The sequence below is a fragment of the Podarcis filfolensis genome, assembly GCF_964270895.1.
Source record: "Podarcis filfolensis genome assembly, chromosome: 5".
NCBI lineage: Eukaryota > Metazoa > Chordata > Lepidosauria > Squamata > Lacertidae > Podarcis > Podarcis filfolensis.
The window spans coordinates 76,002,735-76,022,095 of NC_139608.1; the positions used below are offsets into that span (position 1 = coordinate 76,002,735).

At 42.7% G+C, this 19,361-nt stretch overlaps 1 protein-coding gene across 3 annotated transcripts in view; it reads right to left on the minus strand.

The window, feature by feature from the left end:
* The window catches only part of WAPL (WAPL cohesin release factor), a 55,912-nt gene that overhangs the window by 21,614 nt on the left and 14,937 nt on the right, over positions 1–19,361 (minus strand). Inside the window, exons 1-4 of one of the 3 annotated variants that reach the window (XM_083614583.1) lie at positions 18,123–18,519; positions 13,099–13,619; positions 4,507–5,541; positions 194–312 (exon numbers count right to left, since the gene is read on the minus strand). In XM_083614583.1, coding sequence (XP_083470709.1) covers positions 194–312; positions 4,507–5,541; positions 13,099–13,597 — 1,653 coding nt within the window. In that variant the 5' untranslated portion in view covers positions 13,598–13,619; positions 18,123–18,519. Of the gene's footprint in view, positions 1–193; positions 313–4,506; positions 5,542–13,098; positions 13,620–18,046; positions 18,520–19,361 lie in introns of those variants that run through there. The other 2 variants (XM_083614581.1, XM_083614582.1) reach the window with 2 other exon arrangements.

Genomic DNA, 19,361 nt, shown 5'->3' on the forward strand with positions numbered 1-19,361 from the left:
GTAAAGGACCTGAGGAGCAACCAGCAGGATACTAGCATGCTATAAAATCCAGATGGGTTTTTCATCCTATTATATTTCCATATATGCATTCGTTCTTGGAAACATGCACTATGAACTACTAGGCTCTGGGACTGTCTCTTAAACAAAAGTACTACTAAAACCATGACAGTCTAATTTCATTGGTACTACTTACCCTCTTTGGTCCACTAAATATCTTCCGTGTGTTTTCCTTAGACTTATCACCTTGTGGATTTATGGATTTCTTATTGCTTTCAGGAACACTGGATGCATCTTCTGGAAACTCTAATAGCTCTGCCGGGATAAGAGTAAGACAAGGAGTTGTAATTTTTCAAGTTTGTATCGGGGAGGTTTCCTTCATGTAGGGTGAAACGTTCAAACACACTGAGAACTGGGTACTGCATACTGGGAGGGAATTAACAAACAGTACTTTGCAGCAAAAGTGCCATTTGTTTGTTTATCACAAAAATGTGTGTGTGATCTGTTACAGAACATGCAGCCTACTCCTTTTTAAAAACAAACGAACATATTTTTATTAAAGATTTCTTGGTTTACAAAAGTATGTGCAATGTCTCTTTTTTCAAGTTACATTTTCCACAGATCAGTTTCATTTGTTGAGACATTAGTATTACATTAGGAGGAAAAGTCTCTCAGCAGCCTTCTCCTTTTGACATAAACATCAGAGGAGGCTAGTCTACATTTTAAAAAGGGAACAGTGGAATTCAGATGAAAACTCTAGTTGAATATATAAAATTTCCCCCTCCCAAAGAAAAACAGGTGGGGCTGTAGGGATTTACCACAAATCACTCTATTGTGGAAGGAATAACAGTTTCAAATGCACATTCTATGTTAAATAAAGCATAGCTTAAGAATAATCACATGAACATGAAAGCTGAAATCAAGTTATCAACTCATCAAGAACATACAGCACATTACATTACATAGTCCTGTCACAATCACATCATATAGAAACAGGTTTCTGCAAGTCTTATTAGCCAAGTCCTGATTTGTTAACACCTTCAGCTCCACCAAGTCCTGTGCCAGACAACGCAGGGAAGGGGTCTAATATTGCACTGCACTTTGAAAACAGACAGAAGCAGCAAGTCTAACCACTACTACCTACTCCAAAGCTCAGTGCATTATGAAAAGCCCCACCGCCCTCCCTTTAGAGCCTTGCGTCTCCTTCCAAAAACTCAGCCTGGCACCTCATTTACCCAGCTTTGGGAAGGCAGCGGGAGCATCAAATGCATTCCCTCCCACCCACCCCTTCACTGCATGACAACACAGCCTGCAGGTTTCATGTCAAAGTACTCTTGCAGTCCACTCGGTATGAAAAGTTGGACTGCCCTGATCTAGAGATAGGGAAGTCTCATTGGCCCTGTTCTGTGGTTAGGGAAAGCAATGTAAACCAGACATTACAATTGTCTTAGAAAGACATGTAAACCAAACAGGCTTGCAACAACTTACTAGTTCATAAAACAATTGGATTAATAACAGGAGAAAGAATCATCATATAATAGTTATAATTAAACTACACACAACAGAAAGAAAATAAACTCACGAGGCCTGCTGAAAAACCTCCCGTAGTGAAATTAATTGCTCCCATTTCAGGTATTAAAACCAGTTCAATAAATTATTATTACATTGGGGACAATGTGGAAGAGCTTTTTATCTGTGTAGTCCCATCCAAAAGCATGGAAGTCATTATTTGATACTGCAGTCATGAACATGTGCAAGTGAGCCAGGCTCTTGGGTGTTCAGCTATTTTGATGTGCCTACTAAACATTACTCTATTCATGGTCATGGTTTTAAAGCTACACTTTCACATACAAACCAACAATGAATCCCATTTCATTGCGTTCTCTCCAAGTTATCCACCTCTTTAATTCCATCATTCCTTTTTAACATCCGCACCAACGCAGATTCTTTGGCAGATTCACGAATCATGCATTAACTTAAATCTGCAATAACTTAAATCTTTAGCTAGAAAACTAACTTAACATTTAGGGATCAAATGTTTAGCACAGGGTTGACATTTAACAACCTCTAGGGGGGAAAACTGTTCCTCTGGGCCAAGCAGAAGGCTTGCATTTGGGAGTGGTGCAAATGGGCAAAAATCCCTTCGATGGTAACCCTTCATATTTTACTATATGTTGCTCTGGAGGGGCTAGAACTTGCAAGTGGGCTTTTCCAGGTGCAGGGCACTGTTGCTTGGAAGGTGGAGGTTAAAAAGATACTCATGTGCAAACACAAGCAGTCAGTCATGCCAGCCTCGATCCTGGGTTTGTCAAACTGACTGGCTGTGCATTGGTCAAATTAAAGCACATTAATTAGAACAGTAAGAAAAACTGAATTTGTTGCAAGTTACAAATATGGTAGTCTTCTGAAAGCCACCATTCTTTTACAGAAGATTTACAGACCCCAGGTCACAAGGGGGACATTTCTCACCACATCAAATACAATAAATTCTGTAGCAATTCTGTGGCTGCTTGTGTGATCTGTGTGTTCCTGCTGAAAGATACCTACAGGAACATGAAGCTTGAAAGAAATTAGTTGTACCTTGGATCCCAAACACTCTGGAACTCTGACGTTTTGGTTCCCAAACGCCGCAAACCCGGAAGTGATTGTTCTGCTTTGTGAACGTTATTTTGGAACCTGAACATCCGACGGGGCTTCTGATTGGCTGCATGAGTTTCCTGCAGCCAATCAGAGGCCATGATTTCGTTTTCAAACGTTTTGGAAGTTGAATGGACTTCTGAAATGGATTCTATTCAACTTCCAAGGTATGACTGTATATAATCTATGTGGCTTAAATGGAAGAAAAGTGAGAAGGAACAATCTGAGATAAGTTGCAAGGCACCACCTACCTAAGAAGAAAGGTTGACACCTACAATAGTGGAAAGCAAAGGGCCTCATTCCTGCCATTGCTATCAAGCAACCTTGTAATACCTCTGAAAATGGAGGCTCCCACTTACACAACACTACACTTTACTTCATGGCCATCTCATTTGACAGTTCAATTAGACTCAACAGCAACCCACCTACTTGACCATTAAGACACAAAATTCTGTTAGCAAGTTCACTACTTTAAAGCACTTTCAGGAATATTTAAATCCTCTAGTTGACTACTGTGTGAATTATTACTTCCTTCCAAGAATAACAGCACTCATATCATTATCTTTTATAAATAAAATCTGCTTTTATATGGAGTTTCACTGAAAAGGAACAGGGAGTATTTTGGCTTTATCAGCATGAACCACCACCTCCAAGAAAAAGAGAGGTGAATATTTTGGGACTGGTTTTTGGGGGGAGACACTTGAGACCTGCTTTTTCGGAAGAGGAGCATACAAATAAGTGAGGGCTTTACAAATATTATCCTTTAGCTACCCAAATAAGAACAGAGTTCACTTTCTCTTTGACAGAATCCAATCACCTATCTATGGCAAAGGAACATCATGCAAGCAATCTTCAATTCAACAAATTGCTGCAATGTTTAACATGGCAGAGTAAGGAAGATATGAGAGTTATCTGTTGAGAGGAGATCCATTCTAGCCTTGATATTTTTAGACTATGCTGGAGAACCAATAAGAGATAGAAGACTTCATTTTGAAATGTTTACAGGAAACACAGTCATCTTTGAAGTAGCTGGTTCATAATCTGTCACTCTCCTCAATTCTCTTCTACTCTGTGATTAATTCATGTTTGTTTTGGCTAAAGCAACCATCACTACAATGATTAACCAGTTTATCTTGTCTGCCTTGCTGATCAAGCATTTCATGTGTTGTACTCCAATGGCCCAGTTTAGTTTTGGGAGACTCTGTAGTCAATGAATGAAACTACAGCAACTGCTTCCATTTATTTCACAGGACTACAGTTATCAAACAATTACTGGAGGAGGTGATCTTCATCAGCTTTCTATCTTAGGTCTGGGTGCCTGAAGATTTATAACCTCATATACTTCCACACACTCAAAATTAATGTAACTCACCACCTTGAATGTTTAAAAGTATATGTAAATAAAGGAAAGAGGTCTTGATTATTCAGATCTTCAGTCTGCATATTTACCAATCCATACCAAAAATAAAGATCAGTAACTTGATTTTATCAGAAAGGCACAATGCCATCACTAAGTTCAATTATTTGTTGCTGTTTTCAAAGACAGCCTAACACATACTACAATAAAAATCACATCAATTTCCTAATATTTTGATGACACTTCACTGGAATTTCTGTGAAACAAGATCAGACCCTGTTGACTACACAAAGATGAAGCCACAGTTTCTCAATTCAACTGCAACAGAAAACTGCTTTGAATTAACCAGGTCAGAAGCCCTGAAGCTGACATGCAAAATGTGGGGGCCAGAAAGGGGGGGGGGGGAGAGAGAAAGAGAAAGATTCAGATTTCCACTCTTGGCTTAATGAACCAAATTATTAACTATCAAACTGTAGCTATTAAATTGTGAAACGAGTGCAACAAATTAATGTTACCTGGGTTAGTGCTTGACTGACTGTCTTGTGAATAGTTCTCACTTCCATCAGAACTGGACTGAAGTGAAGAGGATGGAGCTGCCCGGTTTCTTTTTTTATTGACTTTTCTTTCTAACGGCCGCTCTTCATCGTCATCTTCACTTTCACTCAAGTCATCAAAACCAAAGTATTTAATTTTGTAATTTGAGCTTCCAGATGTTCTAGAGCCGCCTTCACCACCCCCTCCTTCATCATTGTCGTCAAACCCAAAGAATTCTAATTTGACATCTTTTTTGGATTTGGTATTGCTAGGTCGAAATCTAGTTGTTGTCTTGGTTGTTGCCATGTCGGCTTTCTTTCTCAGACGTCCTGCTTCTCCCAAATCAGTAGGTGTAGATGTGGCATACTCATCAATACGATCCATAGTGTCTTGTATAGTAACATTACAAACCGACAAACATGATGGATGGAGAACAGTGTAGTCTCTAGTCCTTCCAGTCCCTCTAAAACTGGTCCCACTACTTAAAGCAACTTTTTTCACTGGGTTCACACCATCAGTATTTGAATCACTGTTTGCTTTGGCTAAAGGTTGAAGAGTGCCATCCAGTAGCTTATCAAAATTTGTTGTCCCCTGTGATTTTGTTTTGTTGGATCTACAGTATGTCCGACAATTACTTGGCCTGAGAACAGCTTGCATCAGTTCTTCGCTAATGGTTTCCTTTGGACTTTCCATATCTTCTTTAACCAGATATTCTTCCTTGTTTTTTATCTCTGAAAGTGGTTCATCATCAAAACCCAACATATACTCTCCTCTTCGGGTATCCTCATTCTCATCTTCCCATTCATATAAGCCAGTCACTAATGATTCCTTTGTAAGTGACACTTCTGATGGAGAGTCTCTCTTCCCGATATGGGAGTCCCAAGAATCATGAGATTCCTTCATTTCAATATTGTACCCAGAGATTTCTGCTGTTTGAGCATTAATTATATTATTGTCTTCAACATTCTTGTAGATGAAGTGACTGTTCTCACTGTCGTTAAAAGTCTGTACTGTATCTATAAAACAAATAGCAATAATTAAATATAGCTTATATTTTAAGTTTAACTGCATTTTATTTATACTTTACAAAGAAATAGAGAAATATTCAACAAACAGCAATTTCCCAGTTGGGACACATTAACAAGACAGTTATTTGTTAATATTAGGTTCACTACAATATTACCTTCTGTTTTTAGTGACAATAATCAGGCCTGGGTACAGAACATATCTCCACCCAGGGGCAGGAAAGAGTCGCTCCATAGCTGCAGTTTTTCTTCTGCAGCAAAACCAAACCAGCATTCATGTAACATGTCTGGAGTTTGCTGACTAAAGCTGCCACTCCACCCACTTTCATTACACTCCACCCGGGTTACCCAGTACAGTACCATGCCTCAATGTAAACTCAGACAGGATTGCTATGGACCAGCCTCAGCAACATTCACAACTCTAATTGAATTCAGGTTACAGATCCTTTGACCAAGCCATGTTAACACTGTTTGGGATAGTACTAAACATAGACCAAAACCTATAAAGAGCAATGTTGGAATGGCTGGTCAGATCAAGTTACTACATTTAGTCAGAAGGTCGCAAAATAAATTATAAAGTGATGTATCCAATGTATATCATTTGTTCATAATAGGTTCAATACCTACAAACAGCTTAACATTACATTAGCTGCGTACTAGAAATTTCTGTATTCAATCTTCCAATATTAAGCGCAGCTTATCCACTAAATACACTAGAAGCTTTCTTGCTCCTGTAAACCAATTAAAATTTGCAAAAAAGGAAGTAACTGCAGTTACTGTCATAGAATTATAGGGTTGGAATGGACTCCCGAAGGTGTTCTAATCCAATCCCCTGCAATGCTGGAATATGGAGGTGGCCCTATGGGAACTGAACCCATGTCCTTGGCATTGGTTCACTACGTCAGGTACTGCATTGAAATTTTTTAATGCCTAGGTTCAAATCTCTGCTCAGCCGTGATGCACTGTAGATGCGATTCCAACAGGTCACTTTCTACTCATTCAACCTCAGTTAACATTTTTAACAATGTTTGCAGGAACAATGGCCTGCTTCACAGAACTGTTGTGAAGGCTAATAAGTTAATAAGCATTAAATCAATGTATTAGCAGTGCTTTAACTACACCTAATGAGCCCATTATATGTGGCCTTCTGACTTCTTTCCTAGCCACTGTAAACTAAGGTATTTGCAACACTCATCAAGTTTATTCCTGCAGAAAATCCACACAATGAAGCCAACTAGATATAATAGAAGGATAGTAGAAACAGTTTGATAAAGATAAGCAGTTATTCTCCTACCCCCACAAGACCTAAAAGACTGCTGACAGTTTTATCTATCCTCTCTAGTTTTGCTTTTGTTACATTTCTCATAAACCATCGGTCCCTTTTTTTAACTATGGCTCTGACCCACGAAAACAACTAGAAATATAAGTGGGTTTTTCCTGCTTTACTCCTCTCTTCTGCTAAATGCCCCATATGCTGTGAAAAGTCACTTCTGAAGATGACATGGGTAGGCTGGACACCACCCCACCCCATGACCAGAAATATCTTCTATTTATATTTTCACATAACTGAATTCAAGTCTGCATCTGTCAGTTGAAACGGTCAGAGAAATCAGCAAAATCATAGACCATTCATGTTCAATTTACACTGTTCTCTTTTGTGAAGGTAGAGAAGTGAAGGGAAAAGTCCTCAAATAAAACCTAGGTTGTGGAATTTCCTTCTGGAAGAAGTTTGCCTTGTTGAATTTTAAGTATCAGGTCACACACTTTGCTTTTTTTAGAGGCTTTAAGGTTGCAAACAAAGTTTCGTTCCCTATTGTTTTATCGTTTATTCTTATTTTTAGACTTGCTTTTTAACTACTCACCTAGTCACCACTGGCGACAAAAAAATTCATCCGGGCAAATGAGCAGGCTGCCAAAGGAAGAATGGAGTACTGCCCTGACAGCCTGCCATGTTTCTCTGCCATATAATCTTAAAATATGTGCCAAGCTCATCTCATTAAAACTTGCAGCTGAATTACACATTACCATCTTTATGATGGGACTTGCAGAACCAAGCCTGCCATTACCTACATTTGAGTCCAGGAAAAGAACTTTCTGCTGGTGGGCAATACAAGGTCGGCTGCCTCCATCAGCCATGCTCCTCTACTAAAGGGAGACAAAAATGTCATGAGAAATCTCGAATCAGTCCTGCTATTGGCTATGCTCCTTGCCCATGCTGGTAGCAGGCAGCTCTCCAGAGGAAACCTACCTCTGCCAGGAATGAAGCCATTGGGGAAGGAATACTGCTCACTTACACGTCATAGGGAGCTTCTGCTGCTGCTAGAGTGAACAGGAATGGTGAGGAGGGATGGTGCAAAGTGGCACAACCACTGGGAACTGGCCCAGCCCCTTGTGCTGAAGACTAGCATCAGTCACCAGATGTTGCCTGTATTATGTGCCTACTCTCCTTCTCTAATACAGATCCTCATAAATAACTTGAAGCATGAGGTGAGAGAATTGTATGTACACTACTTAAATGACTGGATTCTGCTTTTTCAAAGGGCCTGCTTCTGCAATGTGTATGGTAACCATGCTTTGTGTCTATTCCTTATGTTGTAATTAGCATACTGTTTTACTGTCTTTGGCAATCTTTATTTGGTTCTTTATTTGTACCAATTCAAATAACACTTCTTCAAAATGGTGAATGGTCACTCGCCTCTAGTAAACAACTACATGTTTTGCAAGTTTCGGCCTGAATTCAAAGTCCTTATGTTGTCCTGAATAGCCTGGGACCCAAATATCTTAGAGAATGTCTTTGCCAAACCAACCTGTCCTGGTTTAAAATCAGCTAAAGGGGCTTTCGTGGTGATTCCTACACGTGATGAGGTCAGAAGTACAAGGGTCTATATCAGAGTTTTTTCAGTGTCAGTTTCAAAACTTTCAAATGATCTCCCCAATGAAGTGCATCGTACTTTTGGAGATGAGGAAGTCTAATTTGTTGAAATCAGTTTGTACAGTACCGTATTGGTCTGAATATAAGCTGCACCCGAATATAAGCCGCACCTTTAAAATTAAAGGGGGGGGAGACAATACCCGAGGAGTGGGGGCCAAGAGGACAGCACTTTCACTCCGCCGCCGGCAGCAGCTTCCAAAAGGTCAGCAACACCATAGCCCCTGATGGGACGAGCAGAGAGAGGCGGGGGCTGGTGGGACTCACATGCCCCTCAGCGGGCTAAAGCCAGGCAGCTAGTGCCAGTCCCAGCACACCGGCTGTACCTCCTGTTCCTCCTCCTAACAGACCCCACTCGCTGTCTTGTCCGCGCTCCTTCCTTCTCCTCCTCACTTGCTGTGCCGCCATCTTGGGAGCCGGCCCAGCCAAAACCAGGCAACATCCGAGCACAAGCCTGCTCCAAGACTATTTTTGTAAGTTCGTGAATATAAGCTGCAGATAACCCTACTTTCCTCACAAATCTCCAGCTATTCCACCCTCACTTCATCACATACAGTGGTACCTCGGGTTACATGTGCTTCAGGTTACACACTCCGCTAACCCAGAAATATTACCTCGGGTTAAGAACTTTGCTTCAGGATGAGAACAGAAATCGTGTTCCAGTGGCGCGGCAGCAGCAGGAGGCCACATTAGCTAGAGTGGTGCTTCAGGTTAAGAACAGTTTCAGGTTAAGAACGGACCTCTGGAAAGAATTAAGTACTTAACCCGAGGTACCACTGTATAGGCTTCAAAACATTCCAAGTCAACAAGTGTAGTATGAAGCTTTCAAAACATACTTACTGATAAATTAAGACGAGTACCTACATTTACATGGCAAATAACCCATTTTCATGTTCCATGAAAAAGCTATCCGCCAAGTGTCTAAAATATTTCAAGATCACAAATAGTTAAACTGAAGCTTCACTACAACTTCTACCAACAGTGGTAATCAAACAAAACTCTCCGCACTGCTTGTGCTCTAAAGCAGAAATGCAATGTCAATTCTCATGAATTCAGCAGTAGAGCTCTTTAAGGATGAATGCTGTTGACAACAGAATTTAGCTTGCTACTTCTGCTTTGTCCTTTGACTATTTCCTACCACGTTTACCAAAATTGCTTCTTTGCTGGGCGAGCTGTTGCTCTAATCTTTATGTAACCTTTCCACAGCCTTCTTATCTAGAATCCTTCCAACAGATGTTCCCTTTAACCACATCCTTACCAGGACAAGCTTGTGTTTTATACAGATAATAAATGATATTTAATAGGAAAGGGAGGCTTCAAGGAATATCATGATTTTATAGGACTATAAATTAGAATCATAAAATGAATTAGGGAAAACTGGCACGACTATGCATGTATCTGCTGTATTACTACTTGTAAAGGACAGAAAAGATAATATAACCATTCTTTAAGCAAACTCCCAACTGTATCATCAAGATAAGTTTTCCAAAGTGACCAAACAGAACCATTACAGAGTTTTTGAGGAATTCAAGTAAAAAAGGAGTTAGAACATGTGCCCATAAAGAGTTGTCTCAGACTACATTTGTAAAGGTCTGGGTAAAACAGGCACTAACTACCAAAGAACATGCACTACTCATGAAAGAATAGTTTATACTCAAAAAACGGATGTGACACTTAGTACCTGACAGTCAAAGTCTGCAGCTACAGAAAGGGGTAAAGGATAGCCCTACACGGATTGTCCTTCTTCCCTCTTAATTTGGCATGGCACCTACATACTTTCATTTCACCTGCATAAGGAGAGCAAACTCCTTCAATCAGCTGTTGTTCATAAACTCATCCAGTTCTGGAGAGAGGAAAAGCATGGAAGATCATGTGTAATAGCACAAAAGCTTTCCATTAGTATGGCATTTCATTAGCAGAGCTCAAGCGTCTATCAGGAGGCAAACATTAAGCAACCTCCTCCCAACTACTACTCATGATTGCACACACCAGAGTGTTATCAAGAAAGCCAGAAGGCAAGATCAAACCCTCCTCACTATGCACATAAAAATCATCCTAGCACTTCTGAACACAAGATCTCTCTGAAATATAAAGAGGTTCTGCTGGTTCTATAGATCAGAGATAGCTAAGCTGTGCCTCTCCAGGTGTTTATGGACAACTCTCATCATCTCTGGCCAATGGCCATGGCGTATGGGGCTGATCAAAAGTTAGGCAACATGTTCTAGATTTTGTGTTTTTGGCTTTCTAGCTGCAAGAGCTATTAGCTTGTACTATCAATTGGAGGAGGCAACATTTACAAAAGCTACATAAATCATTATGATTACTGTGCATCTCAGCATCAGATTGATTACAACATCTCTAATCATAACTCACATTCCTATCAAAAAAAACTGTATACATAGCGGCTGCATTTCTGCATCATGCTAAACCAAAGCTCAGTGCAACGTGAATTAGAAGAAACAAGCAGCAACAAACTGCTTATTTACTTCCCTCTCTTTTCCTCCCATGTGTCTGGACTCCGGAAGGAGTTCAGAAGCGTTTGTTTCAAGTTTTGCTTAACCAGAGCTTGCCATGCCATCTGGATCCAGAACTGTCATCAATCTTAACTATGTTTAGTAGAAACAAACCTGCCTCAATAACTACTGTTTGAAGGTGACTTGTTTGAAACTTATCATAGCTAAGCAGGTTTGTTGGTCCAGAGTCCAACAATTGAACATGTTAAGTGAAATCTTCTGTATTTCTCCTCTAGGATGGACAAGAGTATGGCGGGGTGAAGCAAGCTCATTGTGATTTGTTCCTACTAAATTATGGTTTAGGATGACATGCAAACAATGCCAAATTGACAGTCAAGCAAGTGACCCGCTTTTAAAAATGAATTAGAATCTTCAGTCTTGGACATAAGAGCACAGCAGAGCCCTACTAACTTAAAACATTCCATAACTCTCTGTCTGAAATTTAAGCTGCTGAGGGGGCGACATTTTGTGAGATGCCAGACTTCGAGTGCCCAACTATGCATTTAGGAAAGTAACAAATGTAGTAATTTCCTGGATCACAGCTTATGTGATCAGATTTAGAGATCATATACTGTTATCATATAATATATGTGTATACTACCTTAATTTGATTATCTATGCAGGCACATGCGTAGTGAATGAACACTTGTTGTTTTATCAAGTATTTCAGGAATCCAGATGAGTATTACTCTGTGGGATTTAATTTGAGCACACCAGAGATTTCTGGTAAACATGATCTGTTTTTCTTCAATTCTTGAGCAGGTGGATTTTGCTAATGAGTATTATTGCTCTATGATTTTCAAATGAACCTCACCTCCTGTTATACCTTAGGTCTTTTATCCAACTTTTAAACACATTTTCAGAAACTAGTAACATTAAAATACAGGTAATTACACCACAAGCCTCCCCTTACAGCTATGTATAAAATGCAAAACCAGTTGCACATTATGCCAAGTGAGCAAAACAGAAGCACAAGCAAGTCAGTTTTGTGCTTTCCTTGCTTCTGCAGTAACATACAAAGTGCAGACCCCCTGATCTCATACGAAGTGATTTACATGTTCTATTTTGTAGGGAGGATACTTCAGTCCCTACTCTGCATGTTACCAATAAGACAGCAAAAACAGAACCCTGTTTCAGTAGCATCCTACCTCTAGTTTTACAAATCTGTTTTTTCCTCACAACAGCAGCACGAGGCTTGTCATCCGACAGGGCAAAATAAGTTCATTAAAATGTTTATGGGAGTTATGGGGGGGTTGGTCATTGGTTTGCCACTTAATGCAACATTAAGTGGCATTCAAGTGCTGTTCTTTTTAAACTATTTTTAAGCCTTGCACCACTCTCCAGGATCTCTGCAGCCTCACCCGTAAGCTAGATATTGGAGAGTCCTGGGGCTATGTGCCAAGCAAAAAGCCAAACTTCTGCAACTGCCCCCTCCCAGGACATTTCTTCTGCTCCACTCCAATTTTAGATTTTTCACTTCATCCACAAAGGGCTAAAAAATATCAGCCCTAGTTTCAATCATATTTCTGTTTCTCTTACTTCTCTAATATACAAAGTAGATATTTTGACATTTCTGCAGAGAACTTGACATTTCTACATCACTATAGAGGTGCCTTAAAAATAATAAAGGAAAGAACAAAAGCAACCATACTGCACTTGTCATAAAAGTTATTTTAATCTTAAAAGCTAACACACTACTTAATCACACATAAGTTGGCAGAGCCATTGTAAAGGGAGGAATCCATCGTTGTTTGGGCAACTTCCACTCATACTGGGTGCGGATTCACCTTTCCCTCCTCCGCACTGCACACCTCCAAAATGTGCTCCAGAAGATCCCTCAACCAATTCCTTGCTTCCCTGACTTTCAACTTGCAGCTAGTGAGGACAAATTTATTAAACGTTCCAACTTGCAAATATGTGAAGTTTATGAAACTTCATCTCTCACAACCAGAAATCCCTATGCATAAGCCCATGCCATGGAACAATTAAAGCAGAGGATCTGATAAGCATCTGAATCTGAAAGAAAACATTATTTGGTCAAAAGAGTGGCCAACTTGGCGGACTTTAGTTGTTAACTCTGAAATTAACTGTATTATCCAAGCTTACCTGCTATTACAGTGTTAACACTGCTGCTTTTGAGGTCACCATCCTCCATATTTCTGTTTGAGTTCTTCTCTTTTAATCCATGAACAGCATTCTCGAAAGACACACATTTGCTGGACAAAATATCTTCACTGATTGACTGAGTAATTTTGCTATTAGATTCAAGTACAGAAGAGAAGTCGCCAGACTGAGATGGTTCAACTGACTCCAACTGAGAAGAACCTTTAGCTTGTGACACATTCTTTGAAGATACTGGCAGGGATTCTTCATCACTGTCAAATCCAAATGGGTCTTCTATTGCTTCCTCTTCTATTTTGGGTTTCTTAGGAATTTCAGAAATGTCTGGCTTTATGTTGGGCCTCTTCTGTCCTAGCTTGGCCATAAAGGTAGTTTCTCCCCATTTTGTACTAAGAGTAGTCCGTTTGTTGGAAAAAACTTCATCAAATTTTGAACTGCCATTGCCCCCTTTCCTGCTATACGTCTTCCCAAATCTGGATGTCATTTTGACAACTGTTTCATATTCTCTGTAGAAATAAAAAAATGAGTATCTTTTAGAATACAATTTTTACTACATTTTATTACATTAAGAGTTACACACAGAAGCATCTTTCAAATAAACAATAATTACAAGAAACAATACTCATGGCACTTTTACAGAATATCAGCTAAAGCAGGGCTGTCTAACCTGTGACCCTTCAGACATTACTGAACTACAACTTCCATCAGACCCATCAGGAATGATGGGAAATGTAATTCCGAACCTCTGGAGGGCCACTGGTTTAGCTGCCGCCAACCTAAAATAACACAAGTTATGGATAAAAATTCAAGTTCGTCATCTTAAAATATTTTTCACACTACATTCACAGACGGCACCTGACATTAGTTTTATTTGGGGGGGGTGCATAGTTAAGCTCCCTTTCAATTGTTTACATGATCTTGTTTGTTTTTATACTACCGATGACATGCCATTCGTATTAGAAAGTATTCCCATCAAGCCTTAAAGGCAAATTTTCTACCCAAGGTAGAAAATTTGCCCTTTACTATTCCATCAGACTGCAGCTGAGGCAGAAGGGAAGCAGGACCACTCCACCAGCTCTGCAGATGTTTTGGGCTTCTTCTCTCACTGAACTGTTGCCATCAAAGCTGCTTGTTATAAGAACCCGACAACATCAAGAAGCGGTTCTTGTGCTTGCTAGTTTCCATCTTCCCTCCTCAACACTTTTGCCTTGTGTGTCATGAGGTCAGAGACTACTTTTTTAAAAAGATTATCTACAAGCTGTCCTGGGAGGCTTTTTGGTTGATGAACAGGGCAAGAACGCTTTAAATTTATGGAGTTAAACCATGGGAGTGGGGGGAAGGGGACATAGCTCATAGGCTATGGGTACAGGCTTCTGCCTCTGACCACAACACTCTGGGGGGGCTACTGCTTCTAAAATGATTAACACCAGTGGCTCACTCCATGACTCTGATGCTACAACCATAAACAGCTTTAATCATCAATGACAGCACAGCCTGTTCTCCTTGTGGTTTAAACCACAGCCATAATATTAGCTCTCCTCTTAGCAGTAAATGGCCCATGCTTCAACCATGATATGGAATCAAAACACTATTTGGGGTTCTTATCTTAACAGTGAGTCTCTTTGTAGTTTTCCTAAGAACTTGGGACACCAGCTATATTGTTTTAATAAACATTCCTGAACCTCCTAACAGATGATAAAACTACTGACTGTGACCACAGTGCATCTTACTGAAATTTCAAAAACAAAACATCCAAAGACTCAATATTTTGAGTGGGGGAAAGAGTTTCTTATCAGCATAGAAGACAAACATTCTGCTAAAGAGAAAAAAGCTGATGTTTCAATATACCAGGTAAGTATTTCAACACACAAAATTCAAGACACAAAGCTTGTACAAGACAAAACGGCAAAAATATCTATTAACTGTTAATCCCATTTTACATACATACATATTAAGTAGATTAATGTTATTTTCAGTATTTCATTTTATTTCTGCCTATAAGGTAGCAACTGTGGCAACCTTTCTTTCGGTTTATGTCCCATTCATGGGTGTAGCCAGGATTTTTGTTAGGGGGGTCAGAACCTCAGTTAGTTAAGTATTTTTATTGATTTTTGTTGATTGGGGGAGCAGCTGTCCGTCCCCCCCAGCTACACCCATGGTCCCATCTCAATCAAAGCACATAATTCCCTACAGACCCACACACAACTAAGTCAGTGTTTGCAAAAACAGCCACAGATTCAAATTGTCTAGAACAGTTCTGTAGAATGTAATACAGTAGACAAAAGAAAGTATAATGTATTGATTGATTTGTTATCAAGCCATGAAAAGCATCCCTAACAACTAAAATCCTGATATTCCATGTATCGTACATTGTTCAGGAATACCCTAAGGCTGTGGATCTCATCCTCTCAAACATAGGCATCCTTACGCCCACAAGACTAGAAGAAGATTGTTTTATAAACGCTGTTGCCCTTATCATAAGATTTGTTTCTTTTTAAAACCCTATTGTCATTTTAATTCTTCAAGCTTTTTAAAGTTGCTATTTGAAATATGTGGAATATTTTATTAAACCAGGATAGATTTATTACTAGACCATCAAATGATATATGAATACATGCTGGTAAAAGGGGCAATTCAAATATGACCTGTACTGGTCTCACCCAGTATCAATATTGATACACTGGTGCAACTTGTCAACTTATGCTATAGGGGTGGTTAATAATAATAATAATAATAATAATAATAATAATTTATTTATTTATACCCTGCCCATCTGGCTGGGTTTCCCCAGCCACTCTGGGTGGCTCCCAACAAAATTAATGATGATGATAATCATAATAATAAAGTGATAAAACATCAGACATTAAAAACTTCCCTACACAGGGCTTTCTTCTAAATGTCAGATAGTTGTTTATTTCCTTGACATCTGATGGATCTTCCACAGGGTGGGCGCCACTACCGAGTCCGCTGTCTGGTTCCCTGTAACCTCACTTCTCGCAGTGAGGGAACCACCAGAAGGCCCTCAGACCTGGACCTCAGTGAATGATGGAGGTGGAGATGCTCCTTCAGGTATACTGGGCCGAAGCTGTTTAAGGCTTTAAAGGTCAGCACCAACACTTTGAATTGTGCTCAGTAATAGTATTACTTGCTAAAGAACAAATTACATTCAGCCACACACACCAGTTTTTAGAACAGCATCTTGCAAAATTGCCTGGTAAATAACTTGTTTTACTTTACTGTGGAGATGGGGAAACCTGCAGCCCTCCAGATGGACTCCACCAAGTCAGCAAAGACCCATAGTGAATGATGATGAGAGCTGTACCGCAGCAAGATTTGGAGGGCCACAGGTTTTCTATGCCCACCCTACAATTTCATTTGATTAGACTAGGAATTATTTAAATTCAAAACACCGAAGTTGATCTAAAGTTCTGAATCAGATCAAGCACACTATGAAAAAAACTAGCCTTGAAATGTTTGCAACTGAAGCACCTTCTCCTTTCTGCCTTCTACTCTTCCAAGAGTGCTTCAGTTTTACTTTGCAGCTCACAACCTAGCCCTTTCATATTCTTTGCTGACCACTAAGATATTAGCTAAGGCTAGGACAGTGAAAAAGAAGATCACAGAATATAAATGTGCAAAGTTTACTACATCATTAAGTATTAATGCTGCGCTCATATGGTTGTTCAAAAAGTTATATTGAAAGCCACCTGATCATCCTTTTAAAGATAGCCTGCCTCAAGGGGCTTAATGTATTTTCCTGCACTGCTTCTCAGATCATGAAAGGCGGCCAGCTCCCTCCCTCCCCCTTTTAACTTAAGGCACGGGCGATGGTGCCCTATGACGACAATGGAGGGGCGGGAGGATGGGGATACCGTGTCATCCAGAACTAAAACACCAAGTTAATGGAAGATGTCGTCATTTCCCTTCCGGTTTTCTCATGGCTGTTACCGTCCTCCCGCCTCGCTCCCCACCCACCCATGTAACTTGCAAGAGAGCAGACAGCGCCAGCGCGACCATAGGGGAAAGCGGGGAAACAGAGAGCCACTGCGGCCTCTGTTTCGGGACAGGGACCCCTACGAATAATAACGGGTGGGTGGGAAGGGGGGGAGAGGCCCTGAACCCGAGGCGGCGTCCAAGCCGCACCCTAGTCCGAGCTGGGGGAGGGGGGATACAGGACCGCACGAGACAGCTTGGCAGGAGTTCGTACTTTGGGCAACAGCCCCCCGAGATCGGGAGCATCCCGAGCCGAAGCGGGCCGTTCCAGGATGAGGCCAAAGTCGCCTCCTCAGCACTTACCCCGGAAGAGGCCTCGGCGCTGGGAGTCGACGCCTCTCTCTCGGATTCCGACCCACCTGATCGCCCCAAGGCCCCCCTTGCTCGCAACCGCCCGGCTCTCGATTGGGGGCGACGGGAAGGGAGGGGAGGAGAAATGCAGGGCGGCGGGTTAAAACCCTCGAAATAATCAGGTCGCAGGAACCGATTCGCCGCGCACGTCTCCTCGGGAGTCACTTGCGCCGCGGTCCGCTATGAACCGAGTCCTCCTGCCCGGGATTGCAGCCCCCGATCCCGGTTGCGTGCCATGGGGGGCAACCGGGGAGGGGTATTTTTTAAGCTTTGGGAGGGAGTAGGGAGACAAGATCCCTTGCTTGGTGTTTATAGTCACAGAAACGCAGGCCATCCAGGCTTCGGGGTTAACGCCTCCACCCTCCCCCTCTCCTTATGTACACACGCATATTTATATACGGATTGCCTCCCGGCTTCATCCTCGGGGCCGCCTCGCCTTCTGCGGCCTTGCGAGGCTTCCCGTCGTGTCCGAAAGCGAGGAAGAGAAAGCAGGCCGCCGCCGCCGCCTCCTCCTCCTCACCCAACGCCGGAGATCCCGGCATAGGCCTCCGGGAGTTCGCTCGGCCTCTCTCTAATTCTCCACACTTACCACAGCGAGGCCGAGGAAGCGAGCACACAAACGCACAACCACAACCGAGAAACGGAAGGGGAGGGGGGAACGAAACCTGCCGTGGTAGGTGGAGAGGGACGGGGGTGGCGGGGCCTCCGCCGGCTTCGCTCCCAACGGCCGGGCTCCCGGGCTCTCTCCTTCCTGCCCTCGCTCGGTGCCTTCGGGCGACGCCCCCGGGGCCTCGGGCTCCTCCGGCCGCCTCTCCTCACAGGCCGCCCGGGCTAGAGCGCCGGCCTCGCGTCCTCGCAGGAGCCGCCGAGCCGCCGCCACCACCGCCGCCGCCTCCTCCTCCGGCTGCTGCTGCTGCGCCGCCGCTTCCTCCGCGCCGGGATTCTCGCCGCCGCCGCTGCTGCTGCTACTACTAGTGCGGCTGCTCTTTGAACAGGGCCCTGGACCATCTCTCCGCCATTTGCCCCCCGCTCCTTCCGTCACTGCGCTCACACACTCGGCCTCCCTCCGTCGCCGCCGCCGCCGCGGCCAATCACGGCCCGCGTTGCTCAACCGACGAGCCGGGCGACGTCGCGCATGCGCCGCCGCCGGCCGTGCTCGGGCGCGCGCGCGCCAGCCAGCCGAAGGGCTGATAGGATTTGTAGTTGGTGTTCCGTCTGGCTGGTTGCAGCTCCTTTCCTCGCCCCCTGCTCCTCCTCGCCCGCGCACAGTCATGGTGACTTCCCTTTTTGGGGACGCGTTTTGGAGCCTCTGGAGAGTTCTGCAAACCGCAGCAGTGCTGACTCAGTGGCCCAAGGGCTCCCTTGACAGCTTACCTACTTAATATCCCCTGTTTTTTGTGGTCTGGCTGTTGGATGCGTTGCTTTTTATTGAGTTTGAAATGGGTTGTTGCTCTGGTTTGCGGGAAGGACCCATGGGGTAAAACAGGGGTAGGCAACCTAAGGCCCATGAGCCACAAGCGGCCCACGGGGGTCGTTTAACCGGCCCACGAGCCACCCCCAAACCGAGCCACCCGCACAGCGAGTCCCTTCGCACTGCACTAAACCGGCGCTGCACGGCAACTCGCTTCCGCGATGCCAGAAATGACGTCTGTGCATGCTCAGATGCCGAAAATTGTGTCTGTGCAGACGCAGATGCCGGAAATCGCAGCCGCGCACGCTCACAATCCGGCCCACAGGGATCTCCGCTGGAGTGAACCGGCCCAGGCGAGGTAAACCTTGCTGACCTCTGGGTTAAAAGCAGCATGCAAATGACAACAATAATTTTATTATTTATACCCTATCCATCTGGCTGGGTTTCCCCAGCCGCTGTGGGCGGCTCCCAACAGAAGATTAAAAGCACGATA